Source organism: Chiloscyllium punctatum, chromosome 22, assembly GCF_047496795.1.
Source record: "Chiloscyllium punctatum isolate Juve2018m chromosome 22, sChiPun1.3, whole genome shotgun sequence".
Classification (NCBI taxonomy): domain Eukaryota; kingdom Metazoa; phylum Chordata; class Chondrichthyes; order Orectolobiformes; family Hemiscylliidae; genus Chiloscyllium; species Chiloscyllium punctatum.
In genome coordinates this window covers 37,039,696-37,054,750 of record NC_092760.1, presented here as the reverse complement: position 1 = coordinate 37,054,750, position 15,055 = coordinate 37,039,696, and the positions used below count along the sequence as shown (strand labels likewise).

Sequence of the window (15,055 nt, the reverse complement as noted above, 5' to 3'; positions counted from 1 at the left end):
AGTGTCAGCTTTGATTTTTGTGCTCAAATGTCATAATGTGGAACTTAAACCTAGAATGTTTTGACTCAATATTAACAGTAAATCAACTGAGCCAGGACTGACACTTAGCTCAGGTTGTACACTCAAGTTAATTAAACCCTTGTATTTCAGTACTGCCTTGTCAGAGATTTTGAAAAAGATTACTTACGTGTACTTACTTTTTCATGAGCTCAGGATACTGCAAAGTGTTTTATGGCGAGAGAGGTACTTTTGAAGTATACTCACCAGTGATGAAAACATTCATGATTAACAGATCAGCAGATCAGCCTCTAAATCACAGGGATGAAAGAAAAGCTGAAGTGGGGGGGGCGGGGGCTAAAGCCACAAGGTTGGAGCAATAGCCAAGGCTAAACATGAGTGCCATACTTGGGAATGCTAAGAAGCTTTGAGGGAATTCCACCTGCCAGGTCTGGGGTCTACCAATAGGGAATCGAGAGGCTGTGAGGGTGGGAAGTTGCAGGAAGAACCAGGCATCATATGGGTGGGGGGAGAGGGAGAAGTGCAAGAAGTTCAGGGGAGGGGAGGAATGCAAGGCTATGATGCACAGCAAGAGACAGACAGCACTGCATCACTACATCACTTAAGAAAATCAACACACAAATGACTAATGAGAAGGATATAAGGAGCAAATTTATCAGTAAGTTAGAGAGATGCAAGAACCATTTGAGTAATGATAGTTAGGGACTTCAATTATCTGAATAATAACAATGGTAATAGTGTAAAAAGATAGAGGGGGAAAGAGGTTCTGAATCTTTTTCGAAAGGATTTTCGTGATCAGTACATTTTCCAATGAGGATGGAGGCATTGGTCGACTGGTATTGGGGCAAGAGTCGGATCATGTGTACAGAGGGGAATGTTTAGAGATTAGTGATTAAATTCCCGTAAGGTTTAGATTAGATATTTAAAAACAGACCTGCAATCCAGACTAAAATTACCAAATTGTGGGAGAGGGCTAACTGCAACAGTGTGAAAAGAGGTCTGGTAGAGGAATAGGAATCAAAGATTGGCAGGTAAAACTCGAACGAAAGTTTTTTTTTAAGAATTTCAATCCTTTAAAGAGGAGATGGTTTGGGTACATTCCAACAAGAGGAACAGGATGAACAGAGGAGGAGCTTCATTGCACATCGGTTGTCAAGAAAGTGCTGATATCTGTTTTTAAGAATCTGTATTTAGTCAGGCATTGCCAACATAGTTTTGAAAAAGGGAAATTATGGTTGATATATTTATTAGCATATTGTGAGAACACAACCTTAGACAAAGGGGAGCCCGTGGATGCAGTATACTTGGATTTCCAAATGAGATGCAGCGTGGACAGAAAAGTGGAGTGATGGCATATAATCAACTATTAACATCGTAAATGGTGGAGCAGACTTGAGGAGCCATATGGTCGACTCTTCCTCCTGTTTTTATGTTTATACATTCTTATTCTATCATCCAAAATTTTCATAAATTTAACAGGAGGAATGCAAGTGTGTGTGATCTAGAAATCTGGAAAGCATTGTCATATTTAACAAAGTTAACATTAGTCTGGTATTGCACTGTGAGAGATTGTGCAGAAGTGTGCAGCAAAATCCAGCCAGGTTATTCTAGGTTCAGAGTTTGTGGTGCTTCTTTTCAACAGGAATCTATGTAACTTTAAACTTACTGGAAGATCTTAGCATCACCTGGTATGGGAAAGGTTTTGTAGAAATCAATGTCCCTGAATCGTTGCAATCAAGAATATGTGGACTGTGTGGCAACTGGAATGGAAATTCATCCGATGATTTTGTGTAAGTGTTGAAGTCCATTTGTACACTACAGTCTCAGCTTTACTGTTCTGTCTGCATGTCTGGTAGTGGGTGAAGGTGTTATTGAAGCAAAGTTCACCAGGATAGAATCCTAATACTGGTTTTATAGCCTGTACACTATTGTTCTCCTTTGACATAATACAGAGTAAGATCAAACTGAGTTTAAAAACTAACGTGCTATCCAATCTTGTCAGTTTCCTGATGGTCAAGTTAGATTCCAATTGTTCCCCTTGGATGAGTCATCAACTCCTACAACTTGAGAAAGTCACATTTTTGTTGCTAAAGTTGACTATCCCAGAGCAGCTCACACTTTCATTTGACCCAGCATTAAGTTATCTTTGATAATGTACAATGGCTAATTCTATCAAACCTTTATCCCAAAGAAGGATTCTGCTCTCAGGAAGTATGACCAGAGATCAAAGCTGCAGGCACTAACAGTTGCTCTCTTCAATAATGCCTTCCCCATTGGGAGCTCAGTTTGAGGTATTGGCTGCCTGATCATTTATAGTCTTCACCTTCTGCTTGAGCTTTGCATTCATGAAGCTTGTGGAATTTCAGTCCTTTGATAAAGTGCTTTCCTTTACTTATCCCTAGTGTTTGCACTGAATATTTCCTGCTTGGCAGTTTGGTATACAAATTTACGCTTTCTCTATATTGTTTAAACAATTATTCTGATATCAGTTGCAGAACAGATTATTACAAAGACACAGAAACTACTCTCGTCACAATCCTGGTGGAATTGTGCGAAACAGTATTTGCCCAGTGCTAATCCAGTTGAAGTTTATGGAGTCAGTGGGAGGGTACCGCACTTGCTTGATGTGGCCTGACAAATCTCCAGTCCTTGCCTTGTCTGTTCTGGGCAGCAATTCTAGTACCTGCTCAGGAGGTTGTCCAGCTTGCCTAAATTCTGACTAAAAACACTCATGGAGTTTATTTTGAGCATGGGGTCAATGCAGTCTTCCAGTAGGGGTCACATTCAGGCACATGGGAGGCATCATGACACCACTCTCACATTGTTTCATCCTGCGCTGATGTACCCCTGCCGTTGGGGTATGAGATCTCCAAGTGTAGGGAGTCCGTAACCATAGTAGCTTCCACTGACCATCATGTATATAGGTCTCCACTATTTTACTGAGTAACTGGAAGACTTTGCAGTCCAGGGTAAAGAATCTAATCACATCTTGGTGCCTCATGCAGCCGTGCTGACAGATGAACATTAGGGGGAGCTTTTATTCTGCCTTTCTCTTACATTATACCTAACCTCATTCAGCTGCTTGTGAAGTGAATAACTATTTGTCTGAATGGTGGTACTAAAACTCCCTTCACTGAAAATGCTGGTTGAATTTTCATCTCTAACTTAAGTTACTAGTTTTCACATTCATCTAGTGAAATTGCACCGAGACAATAACAATGGATTGTTTGTGTGGGACAGGTTACCAAGTGGAGAAAAGGCTTTGTCCCCTGTTGGGTTTGGAAATGTCCAGCCCATCAGGGTGAATAAAGAGAGACCGTGCATGATTGAAGATACTGAGGACCCGTGCAATGGAACAATACTTGCTGATAAACACGCAGCCAACACGACTTGCAGCATTATCATGGTAACCTTTTAAGGAATTACTTGTTTTTGTGATTTAACACCAGGCAACTCATTCAGCCAAAATAAAAAGCAATCCTTCACCAATTTTATTTTTTCCCTTATTGGTACATTCCTTGCTAACAGCTAATCTAATCAATTATTCTGGATTATCCAAAGTCTCTAGAATTCCACGTTAGTTTCTTTGTGTTATTCCAAACAGCCCAGGGTAAAGATTCAACTGACAGCAAGGAATAATCTTGGAGTTAGGGGCTAAAATGCTGTTTAATTGGATAATCCTTGATTGTCAGTCAGGCAAAGTAAAGTCTGTATATTTCCGAATTGTTGTGGGAAGACTGGCCAAGGAAATGCAGAGACGTGGGAATGGGGCATTTGAAGCTGAACAGTTATACGATGAAAGCTCCCAACAATAACTGACAGCTCCAGCAAAATAGGGTAATGGATAGCATGTCTTTTCGAAGTGTATAGGGTTGTGAGTAATGTTGAATAATTGACACACTTAGGTGACCATCAGCACAAAATGTTCCAGTGGCACTTGGAAGGAGATGGTCATGTGAATAAATCTCTCTAAATCCAGTCCAACCATAGGTGGCAATCATGCCAATACCCAACTCTTGCCAATCTCAGGTAAAAATAATCTCAGCTTGGGTAGTTGTCTGGGTTCAACACCATGAGTTGATTATTTACAATATTTCTGTTTCAGAATATCTAACCTATCCTTCCCTGTACCTGTTGCAATGTGTCCTCCTTTAATGAAAGGCACTTGGAAGACCAAAGCAAAATGTTCACATCTACAATTCTGTTTCTAATTCACCCTTTCCCTACTTTTTCACTTTTCTTCATGGTGCATCCTTTAATACTGTTAGTGAGATTTTCTTCACAACCCACCTTTCTCTCCACTACCCCCCCCCCCCCCCCCCATGACCTATGACCTCTGCCAACTGTGTTCCACGTAGAGGCACCTCAGTCATTCCTTGTGTTCGCTGCCTGATCATCTGTTGATTGTCACAGCATGGGGTTTGATAAAATATTACCACAAGTCTTTCTAGTTCCATTGTTTCTAAATCCCACCTTTCTATCATCAGGATGATCAAAACTGTGCTGCTCTTTTCCAATATCGTTGCTCCTCGGAGTCTCTACCTAACTGGGTCATACCATGTTGGGGCGTTGTCTTGCCACTTTGTTGTATATTTTGTGTATCTTCAGGTAGTACAGGAATTACACTGTTCTCAAAGGGTGGACAGAGGTTATTAACAAGGCTTTTGAAATATCACTGCACATGCAATATGCCTGAACTATGCCTGATTATCCTGGCTTGCTTCATGGTCTTTTTCTGGGCTTTGTCCATTTATTTTGCTCTCAGTCATCACTTAGGCTTACTGAATCACACACAGTCAACAGAGATCTTACCAGACGAGCAATCACAGAAAAATCAAACCATTGACCACTGTGTGGGCAGTGCTGTGGGAGATCTACTGCACAGCTCAAAGCAGAGATATTGATTTTTAAACCTAACCTGTCAGAAACGGAGAGGTAGGGCAGCTAAAAAAGGAACAGACCACCTAGCTGCTCCAGTCTTTTCCTGTTGCTTCAAATGTTAAAGAGCAGATAGATGAAGAGGCTGCCCAAAGCAGATGGGATCCTCTGGAGTTTCTATAAGTCAGGGTCCCATGAGGTTAATTGGATCCCTGTGATACTCTGACTGGGGGCTTGACAGTAATTCTGTTGTATTCTGCCCCTCAGGCAGAAAGCAGATTGGTGCTCAGTGGAAAGTGGAAGCAGATCATTCCATGTAACTGAAACAATGTTCTTTAGTGGGGAGCAGCAGGAACAGAAAAGCCACGACTGACCTGGACTTCCCACCAGTCCACAAGATGCTCCAAAGCCTAGTGCAGCCTCCAAGTTGGACGTTGCTGGGGCTGTCCAATCTTGATCTGATGAAAACTGCTCTGTACGCTCTCTTCCTGCCCATTCCAGACAGAAAATGATCTGGGGTTGCTTGTAGTTGAGGGCCCAGGAGTCAGAATGGCCAGAATCTGTGATGTGGCTGCACATGTGTAATTCATAATTGTCTGGAGGTAGGTTTGCTCGCTGAGCTGGAAGGTTCATTTCCAGACGTTTGTCACCATACTAGGTAACATCTTCATTGGGCACCCGGGCGAAGCACTGTTGATGATTCCTGCTTTCTATTTATATGTTTGGCTTTCTTTGGGTTGGTGATGTCATTTCCTGTGGTGATGTCAACCAGAACCTCAACCTGAGCTACAAATCTTCTCAAAACTCATAATTGTCTGTTTGGGACCTGCCATGAGTTAAAATATATCCCATAATGTTCCTGCCTTGCTTCGATTTACAATACAGAGGCAACCTTACCCTCATCTCTTATGTTGTACCTGCTGTGAACTATCTATCAGACCATAATGTCAGAGATTGAGAGTTCTATTCCATGAATTTGACTCCAAAAATAATTAACCAGAATTTAAATTTAAATGTATTGACTACTTAACCCATCCTTAACCTTTGGTAGTGTATTATTTATGCTGTTTGAAGAATTCCAGTAGTGATGGCCAGTTCTGTTCTGCTCTTCTCAGGGTCCCTTATTTCAGGCAGCACATGAGAGTGTCGATCCTCAACCTTATTACCAAGCCTGCCTGACTGACCTGTGCAGTTGTGTGGAACAGACATGGTGCCTGTGCAGTTTACTATCAGCATATGCTTTCCGTGCTCTGAGAAATGGAATCATCTTAAACTGGAGAAACGAAACGCTGTGCGGTGAGTGTTTGCTTGGGGCCCCAGTGAGATGGCCTGGAGTCTGTCAGTCGGAGCGAGGGTTTTCAGAGCAACAAATTCATTTCATATCAACAACAACAACTTGCATTCATGTAGTGCCTTTGATACTGCTCAGAAGCATTAAGAAATAAAAATTGATTCTGAGCTGCTTTATGTATTAGTTTAGGTAATCAAAGAACTAGATTATAAGGAGTGACTTAGAATGAAAGTTTGGGGCATGAATTCCAGAATATAGGTCCTTTGGTAACTGAAGGCACAACTGATGGTCAGCTCCATTTGCAGACCAGCTTGGGATTGAATTGACTGCCTTACGGTACATCAGTTTTCCATCTGTAATATCTCTGGTGTAAACTATAACAGCCCTACCAAAAACAGATGACCAAGTTGATGGGCCAAGCAGCAGTTGTTAAACCCATCATTAGCTCCTTATTATGGGTCTATGCTCCTTCACATGCATATCACCCATTTCTCCTCTCATGTTTTCCCCTACACACAGTTTGAGTTAAAATGCTTGTTAATCATGATTACATTAAGTGATGGAATAGGTCTATAAGGAGTCGCTGCAGCTGTTGAAACTTGCTGAGATGTTACTGCTCCAGTAACTTATGTGACCTTTCTTTGCTGCAGATACTGAGTATTGACTGGATCATCTTCATGGAGCTGCCAGCATCATATCCTTGCTCAGAGATCTGAAGCTCAAAGGCACTTGGGAGCCCTAGTTCAGGATCTCTTAAGATTAACAAACAGGTTCAATTGGCAATTAGGAAGGCAAATGCAACGCTTGCATTCATTTCAAGGGAACTAGAATACAAGAGCAGAGATGTACTGCTGAGGCTGTATCAGGCTTTGGGCAGACTGCATTTGGAACACTGAGAATAGTTTTGTGCCCTGTATATAAGGAAGGATGTGCGGGCATTGGAGGAGTCCAGAGAAGATTTACAAGAATGATCGAGTCATAGAGGTGTAGAGATGTATAGCATTGAAACAGACCCTTCGGTCCAAAAAATTTTTGATATAAGTTCAACATCACCTTTTTTGCTTTTCACCTCTAGGCACCTATTAACAAAGCATAGGATAAATATGCTTTATTAACTGTTCTTTCCATCTGTCCTGCCACTTTCAATCATCTGTGCACAGAGCATTGAGGTCTGTCAGCTCCTATACCTCCCTTTCAAACTGTAGTCCCAATTTATATTTTCTCTCCGTTGTCTTCCTATCAAAATGCATGAGCTCACACGTCTCTATATTGAACTCACCTATACACCTATTCCACTACCTTGTCGCAGTTTGCAAGATTTTCTATCATTCACAAATTTTTAAACTGTCCCCTGCACACCACAATCTAGGTCACAAGCATCAAGAAAAGCAAGGATCCCAATATTGACCCCTTGGGAACTCCACTATAAATCGACTCCATGCCGAAGAATATTCATTGACAATTTCTCTCAATTTTGTATTATTCAGTCAAATGTGTGTCAATATTGCTATTATCCTTTATTTCCATGTTTTGCAGTGAGGCTTCTGATTGGTGTTCAGGATCAGGATCTCTTTATTTTTTATTTACTTTCTGCTTCCTAACACATTGAGGCTAACCGCAACGCAGCAATTGAATGCAATAAGCTAAATAAAGAAAGGTTTGGGACCTTTAGAACAGTATCAATCAGAACCACTATGGGCAATATATTTACCCAGATGGGCCAATGGAGCACCAGATTCAGGAGTCATGTTCTACCTTAATGTGATACTGGAAAAATCAGTTGCCAAGAGTCTAACTAAGTTTGCATCTGAGATAGATTTTACCCAGGAAACGTTTTGCTTAAAATGCCAGGATGAATATAGACTTCAATCATTTGTTCTCTTTCTCAGGTGTAACTTGCAACGGTGGCTCAAGTTATACTGAGTGTAGCTGCCCTCAACCCTGTTCGACCTACCTACAACCAGAGACACAGTGCTCCACAAGCACCTGCGTGCCTGGCTGCCAGTGCCCTGCAGGTAACAAAAGAAAATAAACACAATATAAAATCATTGTCCATCTACCTATGGGCCATAATCTATCACACAACCAGAACAGATTGACAGTAACAAAGACAGAGAAAAGTAGCAAGTGTCCACTCATTTTCAACTTTAACCCATTGTTGAATCTCTTCTCTTTCAATCCATGTCCAGTGTGGGTTCTGTTCCGTTGTTCTAATTGTGCCTGAGTTCAGTTTTGAACTAGTCCTGTGTGGCAGTGTACAATAGTCCAGATTCACTGTGTAATATGGCAGTTGGTACCACAGCCTCCATCCACCATGTTACATTAAGAATGTATATTAAGTGTCCCTATGTCCCCTGTTGTATAGTTTTGATTAGTTATGACAGCTCAAAGGTTGTAGTAATACCATTGTATTGTCTGATGATCTGTACTAATTGATGGTGAAATGTAAGTATTGGTGGTAAATTATAGTAACCAACCACTAGTGTACTAATGAACTGTGTTAATTTATTTTGGCATGATATAAATTTCAAAACGCAATGTTGATTTTCTGGCAGTAATAATGTGTTTTGTTCTGGTCATCCCTCCTAATATGCTCCCTTAGATTTATTTTCCTAGAATCCTTAGACACAGCTAGTGATGTTTCGCCATGTTCAGGATCCTATATAAATGCAAGTATTTGTTGTTGCTGACAGATATCTGAACCAGTTGGGAAAGTTCACATCTCTCATAAGCCCCTAGAAAAATGTTATATTTTGGATTCTATGGAAAATTTTCAATAATACTTACAATCAATGTGGAAAAGTTTTTTTTATAATTTGCTTTAAGCGTTTTAATATACAAAGCTGTATTTGACCTGCTTTCACTTAAGCGAATCTGAATATAGTATTATCATTGAGATATTGTGTTAACTGATGTGCAATTGAGTGACAGATTTGAACTCTTGGCTTAACATTCGGCATACTAAACTTCAAGAAATGAATGGTAACTGGGAGTTGTTCCTTCAACGTTATTTTTCAAATGCTCTGCTCCTGGCAATTAATATAATTATCATAGCACCTCCAGTAACTCAGGTTAGAAATCATTATAATATCTTGGTTTCACCCACTGCCCCAAATCTGCAGCTGGATTCAGCTTAATATATCAAATTATATCTCAGTTAAACATAGTAGTTTTGAAAGCAGCAGAGAGCATAGGTAGCTGTTTCTCCTACCCCCTCCTGTCTCCCTTCCTCAAGTACACGTCAAAATGAACACTCCCAAGCTACAAGCAAACTGAGCAGGTCCCAACCTGCCTGCATTTCTGGCATTAGGTACTTAACGCCTGTGATTGGGTTCATGCCAATTAAAGGGAAGAAATTTGAAACTTCATGGTGTATTGCCTTCGTTATATTCAAAACACTGCAAATTTGTCCAACTGGTTCAGATATCGGATAACAACAGATATTTGCATTTATGTAAGATGTTTAACTTGTGTAAATATCCCTAGGTGTGTGAGAGATTTGTGGGGAGAAAGTGGATGCTGTGCAAAAGGAAATTAGGAGGGACAAGCAAAACCCTGGACAAAGTGATGAATTTTAAGGAAGGTGAGAAAGGAGGACAGAGAAGTGTAGAGGTTTAAAAAATGAATTATATTGTGGGATCAGGCAGGCAGTTGAAAGATTGGTCAGCCATGAGGTAAAGGGAGGAGTTGTTTTACAAAAAGCTGCAGTCACAGGCATTGAGAATTGGTGGAATGGTTGTTTATGTTAATGAAGATGGAAATGGAACTCAACGACAACTCCCAGTACCATTTTCAGCTTCCATTACGTGAAAGGTGGATCTCCTGAAATTTAAAGGAACATTTGGCAGCTACTCTGTAGGTGCTACTCTGTTGAAAGATGGACGAGGGAGATCCAGTGGATGTAGTGTACCTGGACTTTCAGAAAGCTTTTGATAAAGTCCCACACAAGAGGTTAGTGAGTAAAATTAGGGCGCACGGGATTGGGGGCAAAGTACTAGATTGGATAGAGAATTGGTTGGCTAATAGGAAACAAAGGGTAGTGATTAACGGCTCCATTTCGAAATGGCAGGCAGTGACCAGTGGGGTACCGCAGGGATCCGTGCTGGGACCGCAGCTTTTTACAATATATGTAAATGATATAGAAGATGGTATCAGCAATAACATTAGCAAATTTGCTGATGACACAAAGCTAGGTGGTAGGGTGAAATGTGATGAGGATGTTAGGGGATTACAGGGTGACCTGGACAAGTTAGGTGAGTGGGCAGATGCATGGCAGATGCAGTTTAATGTGGATAAATGTCTGGTTATCCACTTTGGTGGCAAGAACAGGAAGGCAGATTACTACCTCAATGGTATCAAATTAGGTAAAGGGGCTGTTCAGAGAGATCTGGGTGTTCTTGTCCACCAGTCAATGAAGGCAAGCATGCAGGTACAGCAGGTCGTGAAGAAGGCTAATAGCATGCTGGCCTTCATAACAAGAGGGATTGAGTATAGAAGCAAAGAGGTGCTTCTGCAGCTGTACAGGGCCCTGGTGAGACCACACCTGGAGTACTGTGTACAGTTCTGGTCTCCAAATTTGAGGAAAGACATTCTGGCTATTGAGGGAGTGCAGCGTAGGTTCACGAGGTCAATTCCTGGAATGGCAGGATTGCCTTACACGGAAAGACTGAAGCGACTGGGCTTGTATACCCTTGAGTTTAGAAGACTGAGAGGGGATCTGATTGAAACATATAGGCTTATGAAAGGACTGGACACTCTGGCAGGAGGGAACATATTTCCATTGATGGGGGAGTGCCGAACCAGAGGACACAACTTAAAAATACGGGGTAGACCATTTAGGACAGAGATGAGGAGAAACTACTTCACCCAGAGAGTGGTGGCTGTGTGGAATGCTCTGCCCCAGAGGGCAGTGGAGGCCCAGTCTCTGGATTCTTTTAAGAAAGAATTGGATAGAGCTCTTAAATATAGTGGAGTCAAGGGGTATGGAGATAAGGCTGGAACAGGATACTGATTAGGAATGATCAGCCATGATCATATTGAATGGCGGTGCAGGCTCGAAGGGCAGAATGGCCTATTCCTGCATCTATTGTCTATTGTCTATTGTCTATTGTCTATTGTCTATTGTCTATTGTCTATTGCTATGCCAACGTAAAGTATACAACACCGGCTAATAGTCCAACAGGTTTCTTTGACACCACAAGCTTTCGGTGTCCATCCCAGTCCAACACTGGCACCTCCACATCATAATGTAAAGCATAGAAAGCTTCCTTTTCCCATGAATTTTTGGAACATCCTGTGGATGTGAATGATGTTACATAAATTCCAAAGACTGTTACTTTTTTTTGTCATCAAAACGGTATTCTCTTCATTTAAGTCTATGGTATTGTTAAAAAGGCTTAATGCCCCTTTTTACTCCAGAAATTATTGGGCAGAACTTAAACTCTTCTTTTACTTTAATCAGATTCCATCGGTCTCTACAATGGCTGGTATGACATTGAAATTATGTCTCCAAGAAATTATCCATGATCACTTTTGTTCCTGTCTCCTCAGTCAACTATTCTGTTTCTCCCCAAGTTTTGTTGAATGAAGTGGTATCAATTCTTCTGCATCTCTCTCTGGACTTAAGTGAAATTTCTTACCATGTCTTGTTGAATAAGCTTCTTTCAGCTTCTAAAATAATTTGCTACAGTTAACAGTGAAACAGTCCCCTGTCAGAACATCAAAGGAATGTTGTTTATCCAGTTCAACATATGTGCTATCCTTTACTTATAAAAATATATTTTATGATCTTCAATGCGTTAACAGTGATGAGGTCTTGCAGCTAATAATGTTACCAGAAGTATGCAACTGCTGGACAATAAGGCTGTCCATAGTGTCCCAGAAATTGTTCTGAGGCTTGGATGTTCAAATGTTTTATATTGGCCGTAAATACAGTACAGATTAGGCCAATTAGCCTATTATACTATCTTAATATTTTCCGCCATTACAGAAATGGATACTTGGAAAACATCCCACCCCAAATCCCACCGATGCAAAGAAACAAACATGTTCAACTTTTTAATTTCTGTCTGATAGCCACTTCTGTATCCCCACAGCTACATTCCTTGTACTATATGTCATAAGTTTGAATTATGTTGTACATTGATTGTCATCATTTATAGTCTTATACAAATTGTCTCATGGTAGTGGTGTGTTACAGATCACTTAGCATCTGAATTGCTGTGATAACATGCACTTTCACTGCATGTTGTAGTCTGGACATTTGGATGGTGATGGTAGTGGCTCCACATTTCTTTTCGCCAAATGGCTGACCACAAATCTCTCCTGCTCATACCATCTGCCACTGGCGTGTGTTTGTTGAATTTTAAGGTCAACACTCAAGCTGTTTGGCCATATTTGAAATCACGATCCATGTTCTTCAAGTCCTTTGATGGGACTCGAATTCAGAGTTTCTGTCACTGATGTAAGAACCTACCCATTGTGCCACAAAACCTCCTCACTGTATTGTCTAGTATCATCCCGAAACATTCAGGTTTGGAAGATTATAACTAACACATCTCCAATTTTTTTCTTCCATTCCTTTTACTATTTTCACCAGACCTGAGCTAGGACCTCAATCATTTAATCTTTATTTTGATCTTCACTGTTTGGGCTGAAATAAAACTCATAAATTCATGAATATTCAACCTTCCTTGTACCTCTGGGCATTTCCCACTCCTTCTGACTAAAATTAATTTTGTGCTTTCAATACGCCTATATCCACCAGTGTTGTTCTACCAAAATTTTTATCAATGGATGTGCTTCTTGATTCTACAAAATTAACTCTGTTGTTTGTGATCCACTGCCTTCCATTTTAGGCCTGATCATGTCATTACTCAGATTGTGTGAACTATTCCCAAGATTCTTCTCTTGTTACTAAATAACCACATCTGGTTTGTTGCTCACATCAGTTTTTCAAAAACATATATATGGAACCCATGATGTTATAAATCAAAGCATAATGTACAAAAGCAAAGTTATTTGTGCTAAACCCTTACAATTGAATGGTCAGGTCTCAGCTTTATTGTGCCATCTGATTCTGGGGACTAGAAATTAGGAAGAATACCATTACAGTGGTGATTTTTGTGGATTGTTAGCGATGAACAATTTTAACCACGTGAAAAATCACTGCAATTGATCTCCTTGGACCAGGATTGGCTTAGGAAGATATTTAGGAGAAAGTGAGTACTGCAGATGCTGGAGGTATCAGAGTCAAAAGGTGTGGTACTGGAAAAGCATAGCAGGTCAGGCAGCTTCTGAGGAACAGGAGAGTTGACATTTCGGGCATAAGCCCTTCATCAGGAATGTCAACTCTCCTGCTTCTTGGATACTGCCTGATCTGCTATGCTTTTCCAGCACTACACTGTTCAACGAGGAAGATATTTAGTTAGATGTCTTCAATATCATGGGACATCTCACTCAGTATCTTCATGCACACATGTTTTAATAGGGGATAATGAATGCCAGGTTAATGAATTGACTCTCCTTAACTCAGGAAAGCTTACAGCAATTAATATTACCCCCCTCCTGTCTTATAGGTCTGTTCATGTATCAGTCGAATTGTTTGCCACCTTCACTGTGTCCAATGAAATCACTCTACAGCCAGAGAGGGGCCTCCTTCTTCCCAAGTTTGTGATGGTGCATAACAGTGGTCCATTTATACCCACGGTTTAACTGAAGTTACTACAAATCTTCCTGGTTTGATGGTGGAAAGGTTAGTGAGCCCTCACTCAATGAGTGTGGACACTACAGCTGGCCTGGGACTGGAGGATGTACACTGGAGTACACTGGTGACTTTGTGAAGCATTTTAGACTAGATACCAAAACTGTGAACTACTGATCAACAGATTATTGAACATAACTTTATTTATTCAGATGGTACATCTCCAATATTATTACCTCAGTAAAATTGAGAACTACTCTGTACAGTATTGTATAAATCTTATTATTCCTTTCATCAGAGTCTTTCTATGGAATGTCTTACTTGAGTTGATATTAGTTTTGTACATGAAATAAGAGACTGGATTTACATTAAAATACTGTTATTATTAAAAACTCCAAAAGGCTTTGACTGATACTGTTTATTGCCTCTCTCAGACTTTTCTGCATTGCATTTCATTGCTCATTAGATATTTTAATTTCTTTCGGAGTGGAATGGCGATGGGTTAAGAAAAGATGTTCCAAGAGAAAATTTGCTGTTGAATGCACGCAAAATGTGAGATGAGCTGAAGCATGAAAAAGCAAGAGAAACCAAATGGGTACCAAGATTATGGTCTGAAATTGTTGAGTTTTAAAAAATATTAGAATTTAAATAAAATTATATTCATTCATGGGATGTGGGCTGCATTTCTCGCCCATCCCTATTTGCCCTGATCGCAGTAAAGGATCAACCACGTTGCTATGTGTCTGGACTCGCCAGAACAGATAAGAATGGCAGATTTCTTTCTATAAAGGTGATTCGTGAACCAGATGGCATATGGTTGGCAATAGGTTAATTTTTAATTCTGAATATTTATTGAATTTAAATCTTACCATCTGCCATAGTTTGAACCCATGTCCCCAGAACATTTGTCTGGATTATTGTTCCAGTGACATTGCCATAATACCATTACCCCTCCAAAGTCCTGAGGGGTAAGCTGTCTCATCAAAGAATGAACTGCTGTTCTTCTTATGTTGAGCTACACTGGAACAGTGCATGAGGTCAAGGACAGGATTGGTAGAGAATTAAAATGACAGGCCACTGGAAGCTCAGAACCATGTTTATAGAGTGTTCACAGATATTTTGCAAAGTGATCACTCTGTCTTTGTTTGATCTCCCAACTACTAAAG

General features: G+C 40.5%; 1 protein-coding gene across 7 annotated transcripts in view; it reads left to right on the top strand.

Moving 5' to 3' along the window:
- Positions 1–14,279, top strand: part of LOC140493514 (kielin/chordin-like protein) — a 328,873-nt gene extending 314,594 nt beyond the window's left edge. For 6 of the 7 annotated variants that reach the window (XM_072592025.1, XM_072592028.1, XM_072592026.1 and 3 more), the window contains 5 exons: positions 1,661–1,808; positions 3,259–3,424; positions 6,012–6,192; positions 8,077–8,202; positions 13,765–14,279. In XM_072592025.1, the coding sequence (XP_072448126.1) occupies positions 1,661–1,808; positions 3,259–3,424; positions 6,012–6,192; positions 8,077–8,202; positions 13,765–13,862 (719 nt within the window). In that variant the 3' untranslated portion in view covers positions 13,863–14,279. Of the gene's footprint in view, positions 1–1,660; positions 1,809–3,258; positions 3,425–6,011; positions 6,193–6,837; positions 8,203–13,764 lie in introns of all 7 variants that reach the window. The other variant, XR_011963701.1, reaches the window with a different exon arrangement.
- Positions 14,280–15,055: the final 776 nt, after the last annotated feature.